Source organism: Poecilia latipinna, unplaced genomic scaffold (genome assembly GCF_001443285.1).
Source record: "Poecilia latipinna isolate Pla-1442-1.1 unplaced genomic scaffold, P_latipinna-1.0 Scaffold118, whole genome shotgun sequence".
Taxonomy (NCBI): Eukaryota; Metazoa; Chordata; class Actinopteri; order Cyprinodontiformes; family Poeciliidae; genus Poecilia; species Poecilia latipinna.
In genome coordinates this window covers 332,609-355,470 of record NW_015112734.1, presented here as the reverse complement: position 1 = coordinate 355,470, position 22,862 = coordinate 332,609, and the positions used below count along the sequence as shown (strand labels likewise).

At 36.9% G+C, this 22,862-nt stretch overlaps 1 protein-coding gene across 4 annotated transcripts in view; it reads right to left on the bottom strand.

The window, feature by feature from the left end:
* The window catches only part of homer3b (homer scaffold protein 3b), a 74,475-nt gene that overhangs the window by 49,653 nt on the left and 1,960 nt on the right, over positions 1-22,862 (bottom strand). For 3 of the 4 annotated variants that reach the window (XR_001424440.1, XR_001424439.1, XM_015028265.1), the window contains exons 2-5: positions 21,717-21,762; positions 7,656-7,812; positions 4,575-4,706; positions 4,173-4,280 (exon numbers count right to left, since the gene is read on the bottom strand). Coding sequence is in view for 2 of the 4 variants with exons in the window: in XM_015028265.1 (XP_014883751.1) it covers positions 4,173-4,280; positions 4,575-4,706; positions 7,656-7,812; positions 21,717-21,739 (420 nt within the window). In the remaining 2 variants the exon portion in view is untranslated. The remainder of the gene's footprint in view (positions 1-4,172; positions 4,281-4,574; positions 4,707-7,655; positions 7,813-21,716; positions 21,763-22,862) is intronic. The other variant, XM_015028266.1, reaches the window with a different exon arrangement.

The following is a 22,862-nucleotide window of genomic DNA, read 5'->3' as shown; positions in this document are numbered from 1 at the left end:
CAAGGTCACAACTACTGACACAAATAAAGTGGGGGTTCCAGCAGGCAACCCACCAGGTACAAGATAAATCTCCACTTTAGTCTCAACATGGTGGGTTTGTTCAAGGCCTGTTTGAGTTTCTCACAAAGGAAAATAAATATTTATATTTGTCATGGTTTTTACACAGAAATGCAAAAAAAAAATCTATAAGAGGATCTATTCTCTTCTATTTGGTCTGCAACATTACCATGACATTAGGAATTATATATTAATGTTCTGGTTAAATTATGTAATTTCAGTAAAACAAATTATGGGAATTTAACATAAAAGTCACAAAAAACCTTAATTAATTGTAAGCCTGTTTCAGCATAAGTTAATACCATTCATCCAGTTTTCTTTTTTCAGGAAGGTTTGAAATTATTCAATAATGCACAAGAGCCAAATTATGCAGCTAAATCCTGAGGTTTCATAGGATTTATACTTGACATTTTTGTGGTTATTACATGTTATATACATGTTTACTGTCAAACTGTAAAAACAAAAAAACAAAAAAAACCATAAGTATTCTCTTCTTCCATATTTGATGTCGTGAACTTTATTTTTACAAGTTAGCTAAGAATTAATAAGTCCAGGTTTAACTTTTGGTGTTTGCCACTAAGCCTCAGAAACTCTAATATTGTGGTAAATGTGTGTGTGTGTGTGTGTGTGTGTGTGTGTGTGTGTGTGTGTGTGTGTTAAGGAAACAGGAAGAAATATTGAACCAAAATGAAAACTTATAAGTTGAATTTGAGCCAATTTGACCTCAACAGCAGGTCAAACATTGAACATGTTGAATTTTCATTGTATAAATGCACAAAACAACAGCAAATAATTTTGATGCATATTTTTGAGGTAAACAAAAGATCAATTAGGGCCATAAAAATTGATGCATGAATCAGGATAATCATGCAATTCCCTCATATATTGAACCTGCACAATTCTTTTTCCTTTAATGTGTCACAATCTTTAGAAAAAAGTAATCAATCAAACTGGAATCGGCTCCACCAACCTCATAGATAAATGGAAAAACCCTCTCTAGTAAAAATAGCTTCATTCATAACAGTTTTATCTTCCAGCACCAGAACCCTGCTTATGCTACAGTGTGACCCAGATGGCACAAACTTTATTATTAGTAGCAACAGCAATCTACTACATCGCTCCCTGCTCATATTAGATTAAGTTATCAGTAATATTGATTGAGGCCGGGCTTATTCTCCAGGAAACCCATTTAGAGCAGTCCGCACAAATCCATCATCTGGGCTGTTAATGTGGAAACTTTATCTGTTTCTCATTGTGTTTAAATGCAACGTCAATAAAAGTGTTATATCCTATTCTTTAACGTGATAGAGCATCGCAGATGAAAACTCAGCGAGAAAACGTTTTGACCTTGAACCTGCTAAGCTTTCATTTATTCCTCTGCAGCTCATTTCTGCAACAACGCCCTGGGGAAAGCACCAGCTTAGTTTAAAACAATTATTACCACGCGGTGGCCATTAAATGTCACACACTGTGATAAAATATTGCTCCATTTCTGCTCTGGCTGTCTCGAGCAGCTGATCTTATCGGTATTGATGCTTCGAGTGTCGCTGCGTCCAGGAGAGTTTTCTCTCAGCTGGGCTAAATAAATAGCAGAGACAAACCATCAGTGCTTATCTGAGCGTTTCAGAGTCCAGGCCGCTGCTGGCAACGTGACTCTGCAGTCTCACAGACCTGCTGAGTGGCTCTTTGTTAAGACTTACACACAGCGCTCAAACCGCAGCGCAAAAAACAAACACTTGTCTGTTTTGGATCCATGTTGAGACTCCAAGGAGGCACACTCGTACTTGGCAGAGGAAGCTAATAAACAATCACAGCAACGCTGGGATTTCAAAACCTTTTTATGTGAAATTTATCTCTACAATATTGCAGAATGAATCCAAGCCCTCCTGACGTTTCCAAGAAATCTGAGTTTTATTCTGCTGCAGAAAAACATGTTTCTGTCTGTTATTATCACCTGTGGGGTAACACTTTATGCAAAGGGGTGTGCATAAGACTGACATTACACTGCCTAGAACATGAAGGAGTCTTCATGAATGTTTAGTACCGTTGTTTTGAAGTGTCATTTGGTAAATAATGACATTTTTAATGCAGAGTTGCACTACAAGTTGCATTAAAAGTCCATTAGAAGTGCCATTTACTGAATGACACTTCATAAAACAGTCAATCATTCAGTCTCCTTCATGCATATGACAGTGTCATATCAGTCTTATTCATCCATCCATTTTCTGTACACCTTGTCCCAAGTGGAGTTGGGACAAGTCCAAAATATCTCCAGCAAGACATTTTGGGCGAAAGGCGGGGTCACCCTGCACAGGTCGCCAGTCTGTCACAGGGCAACACAGAGACAGGCAGGACAACCAACCACACACACTCACATCTACAGAGAATTTAGAGAGACCAATTAAACTGGCAGTCATGTTTTTGGACTGTGGGAGGAAACCGGAGTACCCGGAGAAAACCCACCATGCACAGGGAGAACATGCAGACTCCATACAGAAAGACCCCAAGCCGGGAATCGAACCCAGGACCTTCTTGCTGCAAGGCAATGGTTCTACCCACTGCTCCACTGTGCAGCCCGTCAGTCTTATTCAAATCCCTTTAAATAAAGTGTTAAACAATGTGGCGGAAGGATTTTGGAGAAAATGTTTCTGTCTTCACTTGAACGTCATCAAGTTTACTAAGAAACCAGCAGCGTTGACAGGATGAAAGTTGCCCGCTGCTCCTGCAGCAGCCAGATTCCTTTCAATTATAGATGATTCAGCTCACTCTTTAACCTCCGTCCGCCTGATCCCTCGTTCGTCTTTCTTCAGTTTCACTCATTACTGCCCGTCAGCACACCTTCAGTGCCGACATTTTTTACTGCCAACGATCTCCATTTGTAATGCATGAAATCTTTTAATGGAGTTAACCGATGAGGGAATAATGGAGCATCCAGACGGGGATTTATCTCATCCGTGGTGGGTCTGTGTGAGTTTCAAATAGAAATAAATGTGCAGGATGTTACCACTCTGCTGCCATGGCGACCCCGAGGTCAGACAGACAGGACGGGATTAAGAGAGCAAACAGACAGACGGACGGACGGATGAATGGATGTTGTCTGAATCATGGATCTCATTAGTAGTTTAATAAACTAATCAATAGTTTAATAAATTAATCAATAGTTTAATAAATTAATCAATAGTTTAATGAAACCCCAGAATCCCAGCTGCTCTTTCGTCACGTTTCACTTTAAAACGCCTCAGAATAATGAATTTCTTACGTTCATGAGGAATCTCTGTCTGCACCAGCTTCAATAAGGACAAACAAAAGGCTAAAGTTAATAAAAACGGACAAATTAAAAGTGATAAAACTCATTTAAAACACCAGAAGCTCCCATCATGAGTCCAGTGAACAGAAATAGACGCCATTAAAGCTCCTGTGCAGGACTCGCTATAAAACCAGTGGACAGTGATGCAGCGCTTCTCAGTTTGGGGGATATAACCTGAATTTCTGTCTCTATTTTTCATAAGCCTGTCAGGATAAGAAAGTTCTTATAACAAACACTCAAATGAAAAGTAGTTCATTATATTTAGTCGACCCAGTAATACCAGCAGACGGCCACATAAACACACAGTATCGCTGTAGTTTTTACAGGAGTTATGCTTATAGTTTTGTCCAAACTTTGGATGGCCAAAATTGTCGACTCAAAAGTCAAAAGCCAAAAAAAAAACACCAATCTAAAATCAAGCAAATAAAGTAGCCCGATATTTATTGCAGATCCAAAACCTGAAAGGGTTTTCAAAGGAATTTTTTTCAGAGGAAATTTCCAAGTGTTTTGTAGAAAATGTCTTTTTAATCAGATGCGATTTGCTGTTAGAAGCGTATTCCACATGCATTTGATTATATTGCACATACACAGCCTACAGAAGCAGTAGCTTTACTTAAAACTGCTGTTTTCTTTGTTGTTCATGTTTTATTTCCAAAATTTCCTGTTAACTTTTCACATTTTTAACACAAAGACACAGCGGAGCCACTTTGGTGGATTTCTGGGGAAAACTCTTTAGTTCCTTAGAATTAACTGAGCGTAGTGCATGTATTTTAGCTCTAATGAGCCAGAGAAAGAGGAAAACTTTTACCTGAGGAGCTGCGATGTTGAGTCCGGGGTTGGCCAGTTCAAACCTCTCCTGGGATTTCTCTCTGGCCAGACGAGCCGCCTCCTTCACCTCCTTAAACTGCTCTGCAAACTTCATGTGGAGGAGGAGAAAAAGGAGACTTCAGACTCTGAATCTTTAAAACTGGATGAATTTACCGCTGTATCGATGCGGTATCTGTCCTCCATTTGTGCTTATGCATCATGCAGATTAAGATCCAAATTCTGAAGAGGAAGCAAAACAAAAAAGGTCAGAAGCGGAATATAAATTAATGCCACCAAAGGAAGCTTGGTTGGGAAGAAGAAAAGGTCAGTTTTCAGACACCACCTGAATATGTTTGTACACTCCTACAAGCATATTTACGGTACGGCGTCGCGCCGTCTGTACCTGCTGCAGCTGCTGCTCCGTGGAGAAACCCAGACCGTAGACGGTGTTCGCCCGGCTGTCGGCCCACTGGCCGAACTTCTGGGACGTCTTGGTGAACGTCATGTTGGGGGTGATGGTGCTGTTGATGATGGCCTGGGAAAAATAATAAAAACACATCAAAGTTGGGTTAGGAAAAATATTTGTGTAGTTTTTAAGTGATGATTTTCTAAACAAGAACAACATAAAATTATTGTTCATTATAGCTAACAAATTAAACTGAAAATTATTTATATTTTCACATTTTAGAACAAAATTAACCTTTTATTTAAAAAAATAAATAAATAAATTTTTAGAATGATGTGAGCCTTTCCTATAAATATGGAAAATAAAGAAAAGTGAAGCTACTTACTTTTAAAAGCCTTTTGCATATATTGGATTAGAACTTAAAGAAAAATGATCAGTCTAAAACATTTATTTTTGGTTTTGTAAGAGCCACACATGAAGGAGAAATGACACCAGGCATTTATTTACACAGTATTTTAACCTTTTTTCCTTCTTGTCTTCTGTTACTAGTATGTCTGTTTTGTAACTTGCAGAGAATAAAATCACATAAATTAAAGTTTTTCACAAAATCTGAGGATCTAAAGGCAACAAATCATAATTCTTAAAACAGAAAGATTGACCTAACAAAATGTATGTTGATGTCATTTACAGTTAATGCGCTGAGTTCTGGGTCCTTTTGCATGAATTACTGCATCCGTTTGGTCGTTTCGATGCACTTTACAAAAAATATTTCAATTCAATCATACAAAGATTCCAGTAATACATTTTAAAATCTAATTTTCTTGTCATCAGGGTAGAAATTATTTGCTTTTTTTAAAATAAAAAAAAAACAATTTTCCACAAATATCAACATCTCATAGAACATCTCATCCATATTTATTCAAAAGTTTTGTTTTTCTCCACTTAAAACCTGGAAATAGAAATGAAATTTTAGTTCTTAAAAAAATGACAGCAAATTTACTACATAAAAAATTATTTTTATGTTTTCATTTATTTATTTTTGAAAGATCCTGAGACATTTGCAGCTCAAAACGAGTTTATTTAGCTGGACTGAAAGCAAAAATGGCTGTGAATTTATTTTATATACAACATCTGTATTGGGCTCACATCAGGTGAGTTTGCTGGCCAACCAATCCCAGTTATACCATCATGATTAAAGTCATTCTAGGTGCTTTAATGGTTTAGGCCGGTACTGAGTCCAGCTGGAAAATTAAATCAACGTCTCCAGAACCAGATGTTGTGATTAGAGGGGATCCTGGATCGCTCTGAGGTTTCCTGACATCCATCAGGCCAACACTCACTCACACTGCTTGATTTCTAAAATTATTACAGTTTTTTACTTTAATTTGAACAGAAAGGTTGGGATGAACTGAGAAAATGTTTCAGTTTAGGTCATTAGATGCTTCTGGCGCCGTCTCTGGTTAAGAATATGACAGCTGGAGCCCAGTTCTGGAAACATCTGTGTGCGGCGGCCTTTGAAGCTCCAGCTGCAGTCCACGCCTCCCAAGTTTCCCCTAAAATCTTGAATGAACTTTGCTTCATAATCTCCAAGGCTGTAGTTATCTTTAATGTGTTCCCTGCTGCTTGTGCCATGTTTAAAAACCCCCAACAAGACATGAAAGCATCTTAAACATGTTGTGTTTCACTGGTAATACAAGACATCAGAAGAAGCAGAAGAGGAGAAATTTTATTTTTTTGAGAGTTACCAGCTGCAGTTCATAGCAAATACTAGTTTACTTAACCGATTGTTCCTTTATTTAGGCCTCCTTTCAGATATACGAGCTAATTTAAGAGCCGCAAATAGAAACAAGTTCCCAACAGCCAGGGCGCAGAAAGAGAGGAAAAGCTTGATGTGCTAAAGCGGAGTTGTTTCTATAAAATCCTCCAGTGAATTCAGTCGTTTCAGGTGCATCTGTTGCCAGATTTGCTTCTTTTAGTCTCCCCTCCAAAAGCCTCCAGTCTCAGAGGGGAAAACTGGCACAACTGTCTTGTGTGTTCTCTATTTTTTGCCCCAAGATGAAGACGTTCTGCTAGAGTCCCGGGAGCTTTAAGCTAACGCACAGGACGCTGCGCTAACAAGAGAAATGGGTTAGAAATATTATTCCGACAACATGCGCAGCGTGCTAACCATGGCAGCCAAACCCTCCTTTATTTGAAGACTCTAAAAACATTTTGACCACAGCAGACCATCTTCACTGGGGTTGTAACGATTCACTGAATGATTCAAGGATGTTTCGGGTTCAACTTAAACTCTAGGAAAACATCCACTACATGCATCCAGTTCATTCATAGTTACTGACAGGTGATGTTTTTGACACACACAAGGAAATCTGACATGTACTTCCTGATCAGGACGAGTAATGACCTGAAAAAAGAAAACATTTTAAATCATTTTCCACCTTCTAAAGCTGAGACTGAACATGAAGTGCATTACATAAGGTAGAGTTTGTTAATGTCTTAATTTAACTTTCATCTCTAATGTTTAAAAGTTAAACTGAAATTAACTTCAGTCAGAGGCGTCTTCAGATGCGCTGCAGCACAGACTGCTACATCACCGTATTCAATAACTCTGTGAAGAATCTGGATTAATGAGCTACAACATTTAATTTCCCTTTGGGATTAATAAAGTATTTGAATTTCAAAATGTTTTACTTCTCATCTGTTCTTCTCATAAGTTTTTTTATGCTTCAAACTTTAATCATACGGCTTTTTAAGCATTACAATGTTTTCATTTTAAAAAAGGAACTGAATTGTTTTTTCTCTTTTATGTAACTTAGGTAGCTACTACAGAAGAGAACAATTTTTATTCAGCTACTCAATCATCAGAAAAATCAATGAGTTATTCAGTTCCTAAAATAATTGTTTACATCATCCCTAAATCAAGAAAACTGCTTCTTCGAGCAAGAAGTTGGTCAATTTCTTTAAAAGTAAAAAAATTAAAATCAGATTAAGTATCAGCTGCTATCCTTCCACATTCACCCTTGAACTCACACAGAAACATAAATCCACAGTGTCAGGTGTGTGAGCTGGGCTCCCCACCTTGGTCCCTCCCACGCTAATGATGCGGTAGACGTTGCGGCTGGCGTCGTAGAAGAAGGACACGGTGACGGCGTGCTTACTGGCCGGCAGCCAGTTACGTTTGGTCGCCGGGTCGATCTGGAAGACATGAGCTCTGGTGCTGAAGATGGGCTGCTCCCTTAAAACAACGAGGCACACAGGAGCACAGCGTCAGTCTGAACGTTCCAGAAGACAAAGCAGTAGTAGTTTCTGTTTATTGTTATGAGTTAAATTTGTTTTATAAGTTGGTAGGTTTGGTGAAGTCAAAAAATGCTTTCAAAGTGACTTATTTTTTAAAAACATGCACACTTTAATGTATTTCCCTGAATTGTTTTTTTTTTATGTTGTATATTTAAGTTGCCCTGCTAAAGTCTTTTTTGTTTGTTTTGTTTTTGTTTAGTTCTATTGGTTTTTATTATGCATGTGTTGTGACTACATAATGGATACTTTATGGTACCTTTCTGAGGTTGGTTGTATATGTTTATATAAATAATAACAAAAAAAATACATAAAATAATAATAATAAATAAAGAAGTCATCTTCCTGTTTATGAATTATCAACTGCTTATTGCTACATAGGTAAATCACAAAAAATATAAATTAAAATAAAAAATAGGGCTCCAACTAACGATTATTTTAGTAATGTATTATCCTATTTATTACTCTGACCATTAAACGGATAAGAAAAACATTTTTATTTAACCACAAACTTTTTTATAATGTACTAGAATACATAAAAAGATGCAATAAACAAATAATTAAATTTCCTTTTTAAATAAGAAGGTAAACATTTTATTGCCTAAAATACAATGCAATAAAATACTCTAAGCTTCCTTTAGTGTAATTTGAACTTATGTTTGATTTAACATCAATACAGAGCAGAGTTGAGCTGTTGACTGTCTTTTGGATTAAATGATTAATAACTGGATAGCAAAAGGTGCTTAATATAAGATTTAACTTTTTTTTTTATCTTAACTTGAACCAGGTGAAACTAAAACTACGGCACCTGATGATTTCTGGTTAGAACATATCTACAGACAAAGGACTTTGTTTTATTTATTTTTTCAATTTAAAAGCAAAATGTATAATTTTTGGCTAAATTACTGTTCTAAACGTGTTGCTCCTTATTAGTTGACAATTATTTTAATAACTGATTCATCATGACTAATTGTTTATATAATATATATATATATATATATATATATATATATATATATATAAATTTATTTTTTTCTCCACCAGGTTTAAGAAATTCCATTTGAGACCAAGATTTAACAGAAAAACTGACTTAAATGCATTAAAGATGTATTAAAAGCTGTATTTCTGATGCTTTAAACACACAGCTGAAAGCCAGAAGGCGAACACATCAGAGCTCATCATTAAAAAAAACAAACACTATCATTATTGTTTTCCAAGGACCCTGAGGTCAGTGAAACTGTGATGATATAATAATGTTTTGGGTGCAGAAAGGCTGAAGATCTGCAAAGCCCCTGCAGTCCAATTAGTCATTCTTCTCTTGTAAGACAAACTACAAACACTGGCTGTGGGGACGAACAGCACCAAGAGACATACAGGACACTGATGAACCAAAGGAGGCCCAATGGTGAATCCATGCAACACTACACAGCTAATAGAGTTTGCACAATGTCAGTGCATGCAATGAGGCGCTTCTTCTGCAGCTATATACCAACATTATGGCAATAATCTGAACTGGGAGGAGGCAACCGTCCTCCTCTGAGCAGGAGAAAATACGATTTATATGGGTCAGCACCGCCTATATGAGCAATTGTTCCAGGCAGATTTCATAGGCATTACTGAACATTTGCATTCAAACAATAGTCGTCATTGTTTCTGCCACAGTTAACAATAGACAATAGCAACAGAGCCGAGAAAGCTGATTTAGACGGTATTATTCAGGTTGAGGACAACTGCAGCTGCAGAAACAAGGAACACAGAAAAACTTTAGACAAAAGTTTATTTAATGTCCTCCAACAATCACAAAATATAAATAAATAAATGTCAAAACGCCAAACTGTCTGAGGAGATATTAAAATGATTCTCAATAGTACTAAACAACAAATGTCAGGTATTCATGAACAATGTATAAAACAACTCATAACCCTTTTTCATTAATGTCCACCATTACATCACTGCACAGTTTGAATGGTTGATAAAAGGCAGGTAAAATCAGCCAACCAGACATGTTAGAACTGAGCTTGGGTTGCTAGGTAACGGGGCTGGGCTCTGCCGTGGTTGCTAGGTAACGGGGCTGGGCTGAGCTTGGGTTGCTAGGTAACGGGGCTGGGCTCTGCCGTGGTTGCTAGGTAACGGGGCAGAGCCTGGCAGTTGGAAGCTTTTTGAAACTGATTGTTTTCCGGACACTAAAATATACTAACTTATTTTTAGCAACTGGACTGTTTCTAGAAGCAGTAGAGACCCAGATGAAAATACAAAATGTTGTATATATTGTTTTTAACATTGATTTATGGGGTATATTTTGTTACTGTGTTGCTGTAACAAGTGAATTTCCCCACTGTGGGATTAATAAGGAACTATTCTATTTTAAAAAGTTAATTTTGAGTAGTAGGTTCCCTATAAGTCATCAGAACCATAGTTGGGCACACATTCACATCAACTGGAGATGTAAATAACAATAAATGAAGAATAACATTTCTTCTTTGGGCGTCTTCACACCTTTCCAGGTCATGCTACCCTAAACCCCCACAGTCCAATAACATCTGCCGGGTTAATTACTGATTTTAAGAAACAGAACAATAAAAATACGAAAGGTCATATTTTTAGGCTCAAATTTCTTGTCACAAATGAAGCTAAATGTCTTCAGACACATTCAAAACATTAGCATGGCAACAGCTGAAAGCCTGAAACTGACTGTACATCCTGCAGTTCGTTAACTATGGACTTGAAAAGCTGTATTGATAATGAACAGCAAAGCAGCTGAGAAACACACAAATTACAACCTGGAAGAAACATAAAGACGTTCAGTGTTATTCTGTTCTGTAAAGTCCTGTTTGTCGTTTCTCGCTGAATGTGTTTTCATGCAGTCGGACCTTGAAATGTGTTTTTAATATTCTTCCTCTGTTGTATTACCGCGCGTCATGCCCAGAAACATTACAGCCCAGTCTCAGCATGATCACACCCAGATCACCGATACTGAAAAACAACCTTCACAGCAATATGAGACAACAATTCACTGGAACTGCACCCAGAGCCACACAGAAAACTACAAAGTTGTTGTCTCCTCGAGTTGCACAGATACTCAGTTACAATAGGAACGAAAGCAAATAAAAGAAGCTGGCACAGACGCATCCTTTCACTGAGCTTTATTTGTTTTTTATCTTTGTTCTGGATAAAAAGCCTCTTTATAACCAGAGGAGTTAATAAACTAAAAGCTTATTGCCTTTTAAGAAGTTATCAAAACCGAAACCCAAACATGGCGTTTTAATAAGAACGCTCTGTCCAAGCCTAGTCCATCAAATCATCCACAGATTCAGTTAGTGATTTATTGGTAAAACCGAGAACGGAAATCACTGTGTCCTCCAACTGCAACCTACATTTCACCTGAATGTCAAAACAGCAGATATGAATCAGCAGCTCAGAAACACCTCATTAGACTTAATTAAACAAATCAACTGGCTGCGTGACAAATAAAGCTGACAATAAGCGAATAAACAGGGGGAAAAAACTATAATTATCAACGGAGTAAAGCAGGATTTCCTTCCTATCGCATTCACATCTTAATGAGAAGCGATGACTGACGGCTCGTCAGCCCTGGCAGAAATTAATTGGCCCGGCTGCGACGTCACTGTGAGAAAGCCCCTGGAGCTAATCAGCTCAGACAGGAAGCGTCACGGCGATGTTTGATGAAATGAGCAGATTAAAGCTGGATTAGCGCTCTCCTGAGGCGAGAACAGCTGCGTGTCACAGACTACATTCAGGTGTAATCCAGAGGAGGAGCGTCTACATGCGCCATAGAGTTATACATTATCAAAAAAACTTTATCTAATTACCACAGATCACATGCTGTGAGAGCCTGGCTGCTAACAAAGAGGATTTTAACCCTCCAAAGTTCAGAGTTCAAGAAATAAAAACCTCTTTAGTTCTGGTTGAAGGTTTGCATGAGCTTCGCTTGAATGTCACGTCCATTTTGGGCTTTTAATTACTTATTTGGGGTTTTGACTGACTGGTGATGCAACATGCAGTTTGAGTGAGTTAAGGATTTATTTAGTGCAGAAATACAGCTGCAAGATATCAGAAAAACATAATTAAGACGTTGTTGAATTAATGATATAACCTGTAATAAATTAATGAATAAAAAATGATTTAACGTTTTCTGCTTTGAATTCAAAGAAAATATGGATCCTGGATAATAATCCAAAGTGTGGCCGAGGGGCCATTTGTGGCTCTTGGATACATTTTTATGAGAATAGGAGCGATTTAAATTTGACTCTGCTGCAAATGAAGCTGATTTTTATGTTTTTAGGATAAGATTTAAAAAAAAAAAAAAAAGATTTTTTTTTTTTTCACCCATGTTTTTTTATGACTCAGGCCACAAACATTCAGGGACTTTTTACTGAACAGATCCGAGTCGTTAAACTTGGCTAAACACAGGAAGCATTTTAGAAGAAAGTTCTCATTTTTGTTGCTGAGTTTAGACTAAAAACATTTTCTAAACCAAACAGAAAACCTAGACATCTTTTTTAAAAATAAACTCTGAAAACATCAGTTTTTAGTGCAAACTTTCTATTTTGTTTCATGAATATATTGTACAATTAAATCACAATTACTATCAATTTACAAAAAATTATTTAGCATTTTTAATTGGAAAAAATATGGCCACTGTTTGATTGTCTTGGTGATTTTGGTCCGCGGTGCAGAAAGTTTGAACACAACTGAAATAAGTAATTTATCCAGTGACTGAGATCAAATTAATCATTTTCATCCTAACAAGTTAAAACAAAAACAAGTTGAAGTCTTTCCAGCAGCATTCAAAAAACTTAGCGTCTTAAGCAAATGTGACCCAAAGCCCATAAAATCTGACTTTTTTTATGGCGTCCAAACGGCTCAAATACGACGTTTTCACCCACCAAACATCTGATACTCACCACTAAATCAGATACATCCGATAGTTTTCAAACTGTCTGGAGCTTGTTATGATAAACATATTTATTTATTTATCTGAATAAAAACAGTTGCTGCATTTTTACTTTATTAGAGAGAGAAAAGAAACCAAGCAGAAAAAGTCCGGAGAGGAACAGAGCTGAGTCCAGGCTTGAACGGACATGATTTCTGTTTCTTCACTTGACTTCTCACGTCTGCGGAAACATAATTTTGATTCACCGACTGCTACTTTAAGAGCAGCTCTTTCCTTCAATAAAGCCTCTTGAAAGTTTGCCTCAGTGAAATCTTTATCGCCGTTCAGCCGAGGTGAGAGGAAGGGGGAGTTTAACGGGTCGATCTGAGCTCCACACCTTGTGAAATTACAGCAGCGACGCGAGATGGCACAAGAGTCGCTCAGGCTATCAGCTGCATTCCTCCCTTCTGATAAATCGATAGCAGCACAGATCTGAGAGAACCAACATCCTCTTCCTCCTGGTGAGCATACACATCTCTTATTTTTTTACAGATGAAAATTTCTCTCTGATGTGCAGAAAGATATCACTGCACAAGCTGGACAGGAACGCTGAGGATCCTACAGAACCAGGAGACTCTAACGGACTTCCTCTGCACTCATGCTCAGTTTTAAAATATAACCATCTCCACTAAGAAAGGAAAATACAATCAGTATGACAGCAGGAACTGCAACTTTCAGTGCAAATCTGACCTTAACGTTTTCTGCATTTTCTTCTTTTCTGGCCAATCGCTGCATTTTGACCAATAAACTTCTAATTCAACTTCCTGTTTCACGTCTCTTGAAAGCCGAACCTGAAAAATGAAATGTTTGACTCTAAATGGTAACATTTGCCTTTTTATTTTAATTTTTCTGCAAAACATAGTTGAGATGTTCAGTAGGACTTGTGTATAGTTTATGTTGTGCTGAATGCACTTTAATAATTTTCCAGGACTTGATTTAATTTGTATTAAGGGCACCATTTCAAAAAGGTACTTTTATATTTATTTTTGTTTTTTTAACCTTTATATCACAAGGAAAATCCCATTAAACTTAAAAATTCCTGGCAGAACCTGAAAATGTTATTTGTACTTTAAATATTAAATATGCTAAAAGCTAATAATGTGCAACTTTTTTGTAAGATCATCACATGACAAAAATTCAGATTAAAAAATTAGCAAATTTGATTGCAAAGTTTCTGCAAAATCAGCAATTTTAGGCTGCAACAATCACAACATTTAAGTTTTTAAATTAAGTGAAATTATTTTTTTAAAAAATCTAATTTAACTAAACTAGCAAATAATGCCAATCTATAATCAATCTGTTCTGCCGTCAGGGTGAATATTTTGCATTTCATTACTCATCATAAGAATAAGAAAGTTTTTAATGTATGAATGTAGAAATAATACTGACATCTGGTTATCTGACAACATTTGAGTTAATGAAGCCAGAAAGCTGAAAATGTTTTCATGATGTCATGTTTCCTGATGTGAGTTTTAAGTCACGCTCTGATGTGGGATCAAATATTCATCAGTTTTTAACTTTTTGGTTTTCTGTTTGTAGTTAATATTTAGCTAATATCTGAATTAGATTGAAACTTTTTGTAATGGAAAAAAACCTACAAAATCAACAGGAAATGCTTATTTCCCACACGGGTTTGATGCTGAATTGAATCAGTTTTCAGTCCAAATCAAACTTATCATTAATGTCCTTGTTGTAGAGTAAAACGATGGATTATTCTGCAGTTATTCTGTGATTTTGGGATGTAATATTCAGCAGAAGAAGCAGCAACTGATAAAAAAAGATAAAATGTGAGCTAAAAACTGCATGACGAGATGAAAAATGAAACTTTACTTCACTTTACAGCCGGATGAAGTAGCCACTGAACGGGATTTTCATGGGAACGATCTAATTCTGTAGCAAATTGTCAGGAATTCATCTCTCAGCAGTTTTCAGCTTGAATAGACTCTTATTATTTTATATTCTGATCCTTGAATGTATCATAGTTCAGCAATAATTCACACAAGTAACAAAAAATCTTTTATGCAGAAACTTTAACTCCCTAAAACAGACTGAAAGTTATTTGCCTGTGGTATCATATTCATGAGTTACAGGAGGAAACATTTTCCACAGAGATGCATCTGCTCCTTACTACTTAGTAAAAAAAACTAAAAATGTTTCTCTGTATTTCAGAAAATTTAGAGAGAAAAGCTGCAGCCGGAGAGGCAAGAGTTCCTACTTAGACATGTAGAAACTGCAAGCATGAGAAAAATGCAACTAAAGATTATCCAGCTGTAATTTATCATGTAGGCAAAATGGGATTTCTTTAAATCTGAGGGGATTAAATTAAAGACCGCTGTGGTTTAAATTTAGGACCTACATCAATAAAAATAATTTGTTACCAGCTAAGGGTTTTTTCAACTTAAGCTGGTATTTCCATGCTCTGGAATATGACTCCATCACACCAAAGTTACCTTAATCCAGCACTTCTTTGTCTGATTATGATGAAATACATGCAAATTTAAATATTTGCTCAGGAAAATGAGAATAACTTATTCTAATAGGGTAAACTTTGTTAGGTCCTAAGAAGTAACAAACACACAGCAGTCACCAAGGTCACACCTTTGAGGGAAAACATTGTGCCTCTTTTCAGCAAAGGGGAGCTGAAGTTTTTCTAACAGATATTTAGTTTACTAATAGAGTTATATTTACTGGCACAAAGGTGAGCCACTCTCAGTACAAGTCCCAGATTTTTCCATGCCATGACCCCCTAAAGAGCCCCAACCTCTGGCTGGGATCCACGTTACAGAGAATCCTACAAAACATGTAAAGACACTTTGAGTGTTTTCTATTCTCTATTCAATAATTACTGCACTCATTTTGCATAAATTCTGCCTCATGCCGTCAGATTTTTAGACAGCTATGAGTCTGTGGCGGAAAATGTTACAATTAGATAAAATATTATGACTTTATTACCACATAGTAACATTTTTCATCACAGTCCCCTCTTTTGATCATAAGAAAATATAAAATGTTTTAATCACATCAAATTGTATTTTATTCCAACAGTTCCTATGTTATTTTTCCATTTCTTGCTTGCTACTCTAGCTAAAGGAGCAAATCAACTTGATAAATTTGACTGGCAGCCAATCAGAAAATGAGGATCAGAAATAACATTTAAATCAATTATTTTAACTTATATCTCATAAAACATATGATTAACAAATTTATGGGATTCATTTTTTATTTTTGAATTTTTTTCCCCCATCTTTCTTTATGAGCATTGCACTAGAAAGCTAACGCTAATGAAGCTAATGCTAATGAATGCTCCAATTTGAATGCAGTTCAGCACAATGCTGGATGGGGCTTAATTAAAGCTCGATTTAGAGGTGAAACGGGAAAAGTTCCCTAAACCAGCAGCACAAGAAATGTTTTATTTTTAGAGTCTGGAATAATTTACAAGTTTTTTCCAAACTCTGGCTGGATTATTTTAATGAATTTGTATTAATATGCACCATGACCTTAACTTGCAAACAAAGCAAAAATAATACACTTAGGATTTGAGAAGTACTTATTCTCTATTTAGTTTTAACATAATACACACACACACACACACACACACACACACACACACACACACACACACACACACACACATCCCTTCCCCCAGTCAGTGAGAAAGCTGCTCTCTCCTGTCTGGCCATGCCGTCAAACACAATCAGCAACTCATTGAGAAAATGTACGTCAAACTGCCAGTAATGAGGCCTTAAGGCTTTGTGAGCTCTTAAAGAGCGTGGAGGCAGAGGGAGATTTTAAAGTGAGAGCCATAAATTGCACCGGTTATACCTTGAATCTGAAGTTCACATTTGAAATGGCCAAAGAGGACAGAGAGCTTGAGAAAGCCTGGTGAAGGTGCCATTCTGCATGCTGTGCAGAGGACCACAAATGATTTAAGCTGCAGATCTGCAATGAGCAACTGTGAATATAAGTGGACGGTTTTTATAAGAGCATTTCTAAAGAAAGCAGAAGGTGCATGAAAAAGGTTCGGATTTTAGGAGAGAAGTTCAGAGTTTTTAGATCCAGATGATTCAGTTTGATGAATCAGTTCTTTTACTGCTCTGAATGTGTTAGGCCTTTGGTTAATAATTAATTGATTCTTAAAATAGTTGACGATTACTTCAATAATCGAATAATCACGATGAATCTGGTGAATTGTTACCGCCCTACATAAATCTCAGTTTGTGGTTTCAAAGTGTCGCAATGTAGGGAAGTTAAGACAGTATTGTCGCTCAGATGGCAAGAGGCTGCTGGAAGTCAAAGCGGACTAATTATTTAACGATTATGAAGGAAAACCAACATGTTTCAACTCGTGAATCACAAACACAGACCTTGCTTTCTGCATCTTTCAGAGAAAGAAAAAAAAATCTAAATTCTGCCCAAACACATTCAGCTGGGCATCATTTTCCACCATCTGCGCGTTCAGAGAAGTGACTGAGTGTGGTCGCTGTTCTTTTAAGCCGTTCCGCTTTTGCTCATCAGACGCCACTTCTCCTTTAAGGGTCCACTTCCTCCGACCTCTCGGGCTGCAACCCCGGGTCCACTTATTGGCTCCGTTGGGCAACACAACACGCCCTGCTTTTAGCGGCGGATTAAAATAGCACAGCGAGGGAAAACGCCAGCTCACGCTGCTTCTCAGCGGGTCATCGCATTGGCAGCGCAGACCAGAACCTGACACGAGCCGTGTCCGATATTCTCTAACTATGTCAGGAATGCTTTGAAGGATTGGACTAAAAGTGGAGAAATCCTGAAAATGTGAGCTCTGCTTGCAGGAGCCTGACTGATAACCAGCTGCTGTTGTGGATTGTGAAGGTGACACAAAGACGAAGCATTTATTGCATAAAAGGTCAGAGAGGGAGAGCTGATCTGTACACTGTTCTGTGGCTTTATGGTGAGAAAATTAAGAGAAATCACAAGAAAAGGCAAAGTCTGGCAGCCTCTCCAGATAAATCAGCATGTCTCCTAAGCAGCAATTACAAAAGCTCCCACATACAGAGCAGCTGCTTCAGTTAAAACAGCTCGCTTAGTTAAAATACGTAATAAAACTTCAGCTTGATTCAGAGATTTATGAGTTCCTGCTGCAGCGCTGCTGCTTCTAAAACCAAACTTCACTCCAATAAAATAGAAAAGAGGATATTAGTTCTGTTTGCTCCTTTACTTTCAGTTTCAGTACAAAACATTTCCAGATTTGGGTTTTATTATCTGTATGCTGAGGTGGGAAAAGCACCCAAAAACTGTAAAATTATGTTTTAACTCAAGTAAGAGTAAAAACATATTTGGTAAAAAGCCTGCTCAAGTACTAATTATCAATCGTTTAATATTTAAAATCACATCATCAGACAGACCAAAACATAAAGTTAAGTGGAAGCTTTGGTATTTTAGGGACCAAAATGACAATAATTCATATAAACAACAAAACCAGGCAGAAAAAAGTTTCCAAATCAATTTCTTTGTATATGAAACTGATGAAAATGTAACATAAACTGCAGGTGTGCGTCTGTTTTTGGTGAGTTTTTGGTTAAAACATGTTTTTATTCAGTAGGTAGAGAATCCAGAAATTTTACTTAAGTAATGGTAGCAATATTTCATAATAAAATTACTCCAGTAAAAAAAGTACAGCGTCATAAAAATATCCCTAAAAGTGCATTTTTTAAGTAAATGTAATTAGTTTCTACCCTGCTCTTCCTGGTCCAGAAATCATTTGGCAACATGAAGTTGAAGCTGAATTTCAGGTTGGTAATGTAGTGAAGGACTTTTTCTCACATTTCTTAGGCATCTTGGCCGATTTAATTCAGCTCTGTCCAAATCTAAACTGGATTTTTCTACAACATATGCTGATTCTGTGAAGCAGCTGGTAATGTGTGATTAAAAACTCAAAATATTAACCAGACTCGCTTCCAAACCGAACCAGGAACAGTAGCCATTCTCTTTCCACACCATCCCACTCGATTTTCATCTACCTTCAGTGCTCCGTCTGGGATTTCTCTCATTGAACTCAAATTCTCTGATTGAATTTCAACCGGGTCAATCAGCAAACAGAAGTGAACGATTATGTCGATTTTCTTCAATGTTTTAGAACTGTAGTCTGTTACGATTGTCATGTATTATTTTATTGATTATTCTGATGATTAATGAAATAAAAAAAACTAGAGCATTCTGCGGATTTTTCATTTACCCACTTAAGCCTTTTATGAAATATTAGAAATACAAATAATTAAATTCCTTTGTCAAATAAGTAAAAATTTATTGCCTAAAACGCAGTAACAAGGCATTCCTTTAGTGAACGCTTTAAGATTTAAACGCAGATATTTCTGCTTTGATGTGGTTGGAAGTAACAATAAACCTGTAGGTTTAAAATCAGTACAGGGTGGCATAAATAGCCATTTATAATTTAGAATCAAAATAAAAGAAAAACAGGCTTGTATTTTGTTGGCAAAAACAAACATTTTCTTTCAGGCAGTAGATAGTCAACATAAATAATTTTATTTTAGGTGTGTAGATGCAGTTAGTCAGCGTGGGCTCAATTCACCGCCTCGTTTCTGTCATATCTCATTCAGACCTAGATCTATATCCTAACAGTGTTCAAAAACAAAAGGTAAAGGTAATTTTATTTATATAGCACATTTTCAGCAAAAAGGCAATACAAAGTGCTTTACAGGAAAAGCTCTGCAACTCACCCCGAGAAACTTTCCACCGGTATCTTCAGGCTTTCTTTTTAGTGACCCAGTCTTATTTATTAAACCATTATTGTTTTTAAACCCGACCCGTTAGTAAGCGAGCTGTAGCGCTGCACTTTGAGATGACGTAACGGCAAAGTGCAGTACCTCGCGGACCACTAGGGGGAGCCAGCGGAACACCAGTGGTTGAGAAAGACAGAAGAAGGGGAAAAAGAACGCTTGGGCAGCTGACGTCATCATGAGCTAACGTCTTTCAGGTCTGTATCTCCCACATTTAGGTCAACTTCACAATAGGACCACCAGGCCTAAAGAATCACAGCCTCTATCTCACTCTGCCATGTAATTCTGTCTAACGCAGCATCTTCACTCACTGCTCCGCCTGCCAGACGCTAAAGCAAAAATCTGCAACATTATGGCTCCTCTGGTGCCTCTAATACCATCACCTTTTAAACTGAATCATTCACCTTTGGTACTACAACTTGTGTTGTCAGTGAGTGTAAATTTACACCCCCAAAACAAAGTCTTACCAAGTATTTTTGGTACTTTCTTGTGTAAATATCATAGTACAGGTGAAATAAGGTAAAACTAAATTCAAAGTAAGTTTTTAGTAAGATAAATAAGCTTGTTTTAAGTCAATAATTCTTTAATATAAAAAACAAAAGGCTTTTATTAAAGACCTTTTTCATTTTATAGGTGAAAAAATCTGCCAGTGGACCTAATACTTGGTTATTGTCTCATTTCAACTGTACTACATTTGAAATATAAATTGCGACAGATCAACAATTTTGTCATGTTCCTGCAAAATCCCAAAATCCTACCAAGTATTTTAGTCTAATTATAGGGAAAATATTGTAGTACACTTGAAATAAGACAAAACTAACTGAAAAGTACCTTTTCATCTAACTTTTCAGCTTGCTTTAAGTAATCAATTCCTTAATATTGTTTTTAAAAAAGTACTAGCTCAACTCCTGGGTTATATTTTTTAAATATATTATTGAGATAATCTGCCTGAGGAACCTGCACTTTTTCATCATTAAGGAATTATTTACTTAAAATAAGTTCCTATTTCTTTTCAGCAAGAAAAGTTACAACTTTTACAACTTTTACTTGTAAGTCAGTTTTTCCTTATTTAAAGTGTAAAAGTTAAAAAGGGTTTTTTTTTAAGTTTTGATGTTGAAATAGCTTGTGTGGCATGGTATTTTGTTATGTCTTTTTGTAATAATTGTAAGACCTTAAATACACAAATAAACAAATATTCCCACTAAAAACTAGACCAAAAATACTTGGTAAAGTTGTGTGTTTTGCATTGTAAGCTACAATATTGTGATACTTTTTTTTTTAGCCATATCACCTAAAAAACTCAAAGGTAAAATCATATTTAAACTGTCTTGTTTTTATTTTCTGTGAACTGAAAATATGCAAACAAGAACAGTTTCCGTCAGTCGGCATAAGCAGCAACTTTTTGCTTGGATTAGCACATATAATTTGGTTCGCTGCACATTCAAACAGCCCTACATATCCATTAATCAGCTGTAGTTATTTTAAACATGAAGGTCTGACATGCAAAGCGAGTCTGATGAGCTGCGTAAGGAAACCGGCAGCAGATGGAGCGGCAGCGGATCCGCTGACAGGAGGACGAAACACGATAAAAGGGACATCAGGTGACGACAGCAGGAGTTGCACTGACAACATCTGCACAACACGACAAGCACGAAGCGTCTGCAGCGGCTCGGATGCAGTTTCCACAGACACTCAGGGAAGGATTAACATCACAGCAATGGGATGATGGAGGATTCGCTTCATCAATGTTTCATAAAGCAGGGATGGGCGGATTATTCCCAATACCTGATGTTAAACTTTTGAGCTTCAAACCAAACGATTTCAAACTCAAAAGGTTTTTTCTGTCTTTCTTGGATTTTGTGGTATTGTTGACATCTCCAATGATAGTTCCCTAAACTATGACACAAACCCATCTTTCTTTCACGCTAATAATGCTAAATTTATAATCACCCACTAATACATCATACATGGACAACTTGGTTCTCGTAAACAGTTTTAGGGAGGGAGATTTTAGCGCTTCAGAGATTTTGAAGCATTTTTTTTGGATATTTTTGGACATTTTGGTCATCGCCCATCCCTGACATACAGAACCACGACACAGACACGGCGGCGGGTTTCTACCTCTCACGGTGTCGCGGGTACATTTTACAGCTCTCAGATACCTCCGCTGCAGCACAACCAGAAGAAAGAAAGTCCACACTGTTAGGCGAACTGGAGCATCATATAAAGCAATACAGTCGTTATTGGTTTTCTGCCGTTAATTCTCGGTTTCGGTTCCTAACTTTTCCACAGAGAGTAGTTTCACGTTTGAAGTGGCATTAACAGGATTTAGGTCAGATGTGCTTAGGAAGGGGGAAAAAAACTTTTAAGAATACAGTTATAGCTTTGCTTTGAAGATCAAAATGTGCATAAATACCAGAGAAAAGCTCAGACAAGAAGAATTAAAGCTCCTCTGTAAAACTGAACTTATCAGATATTATTTCCACTAAATATCCGTTTGTTGAAGTCGTTCGCAGAGATTTGCAGCTTTGGGTTTTGAAAATGTGAAAATGTATTACGAGTGGACTTAAGGTACACCGATTTGACTTTAAAATAATAATAATATGAGCTTATCGCATAGTTTTAGCCAAGTTAAACATGACATCGTTTAAACTGACCCACCAGAACCAGGTGGCTCATCTGGATAAAAGTGTGCAGAGTTAAAACTGAGTGAATCAAATACGATGTTTAACACCAGCGTTACTTTATGTAGTTTAATCCTCTGAGGCGATAGAGACCATAGCATCTATCCTAAATTAAAAAGTTATTTCCTATTCATCATCTGTATTTTAAAATGCCTGATTTCTGACTAAGACTTGTTTTTTTGAGACGTGTAGCATGCTGACTACGTCACAGGCTCCTGTGAATCTCCTGAGAGCCGTCATGCAGTTTTCAGAACAGCACAGAGGAAAACTCTGACTCTGCTGAAAAACTTTTCAAATGTACAGATGAAGGCAGCATTTTACATGTAATGTTTGGAAGCAGATTGTATTTATGCATCGTGTTCTGTGTTTTCTTGCTTGACGTTCGTCCACAGATGCATCATTATCATCTTCTTTCTTTTGGAAGCAATAAAATGTAAGAAACCACCCAGAAGGAGATGCATTTACTATAGATGGATGTTGGCTAAGCATTCAGTTTTAACCAGGGTCAGAGTCTGCGTCAGAGTAAAGTTGCTCTGGTTCGTCCAATTCTGCCTGGCAGTGAAAAAAATACACACGTTTGTGT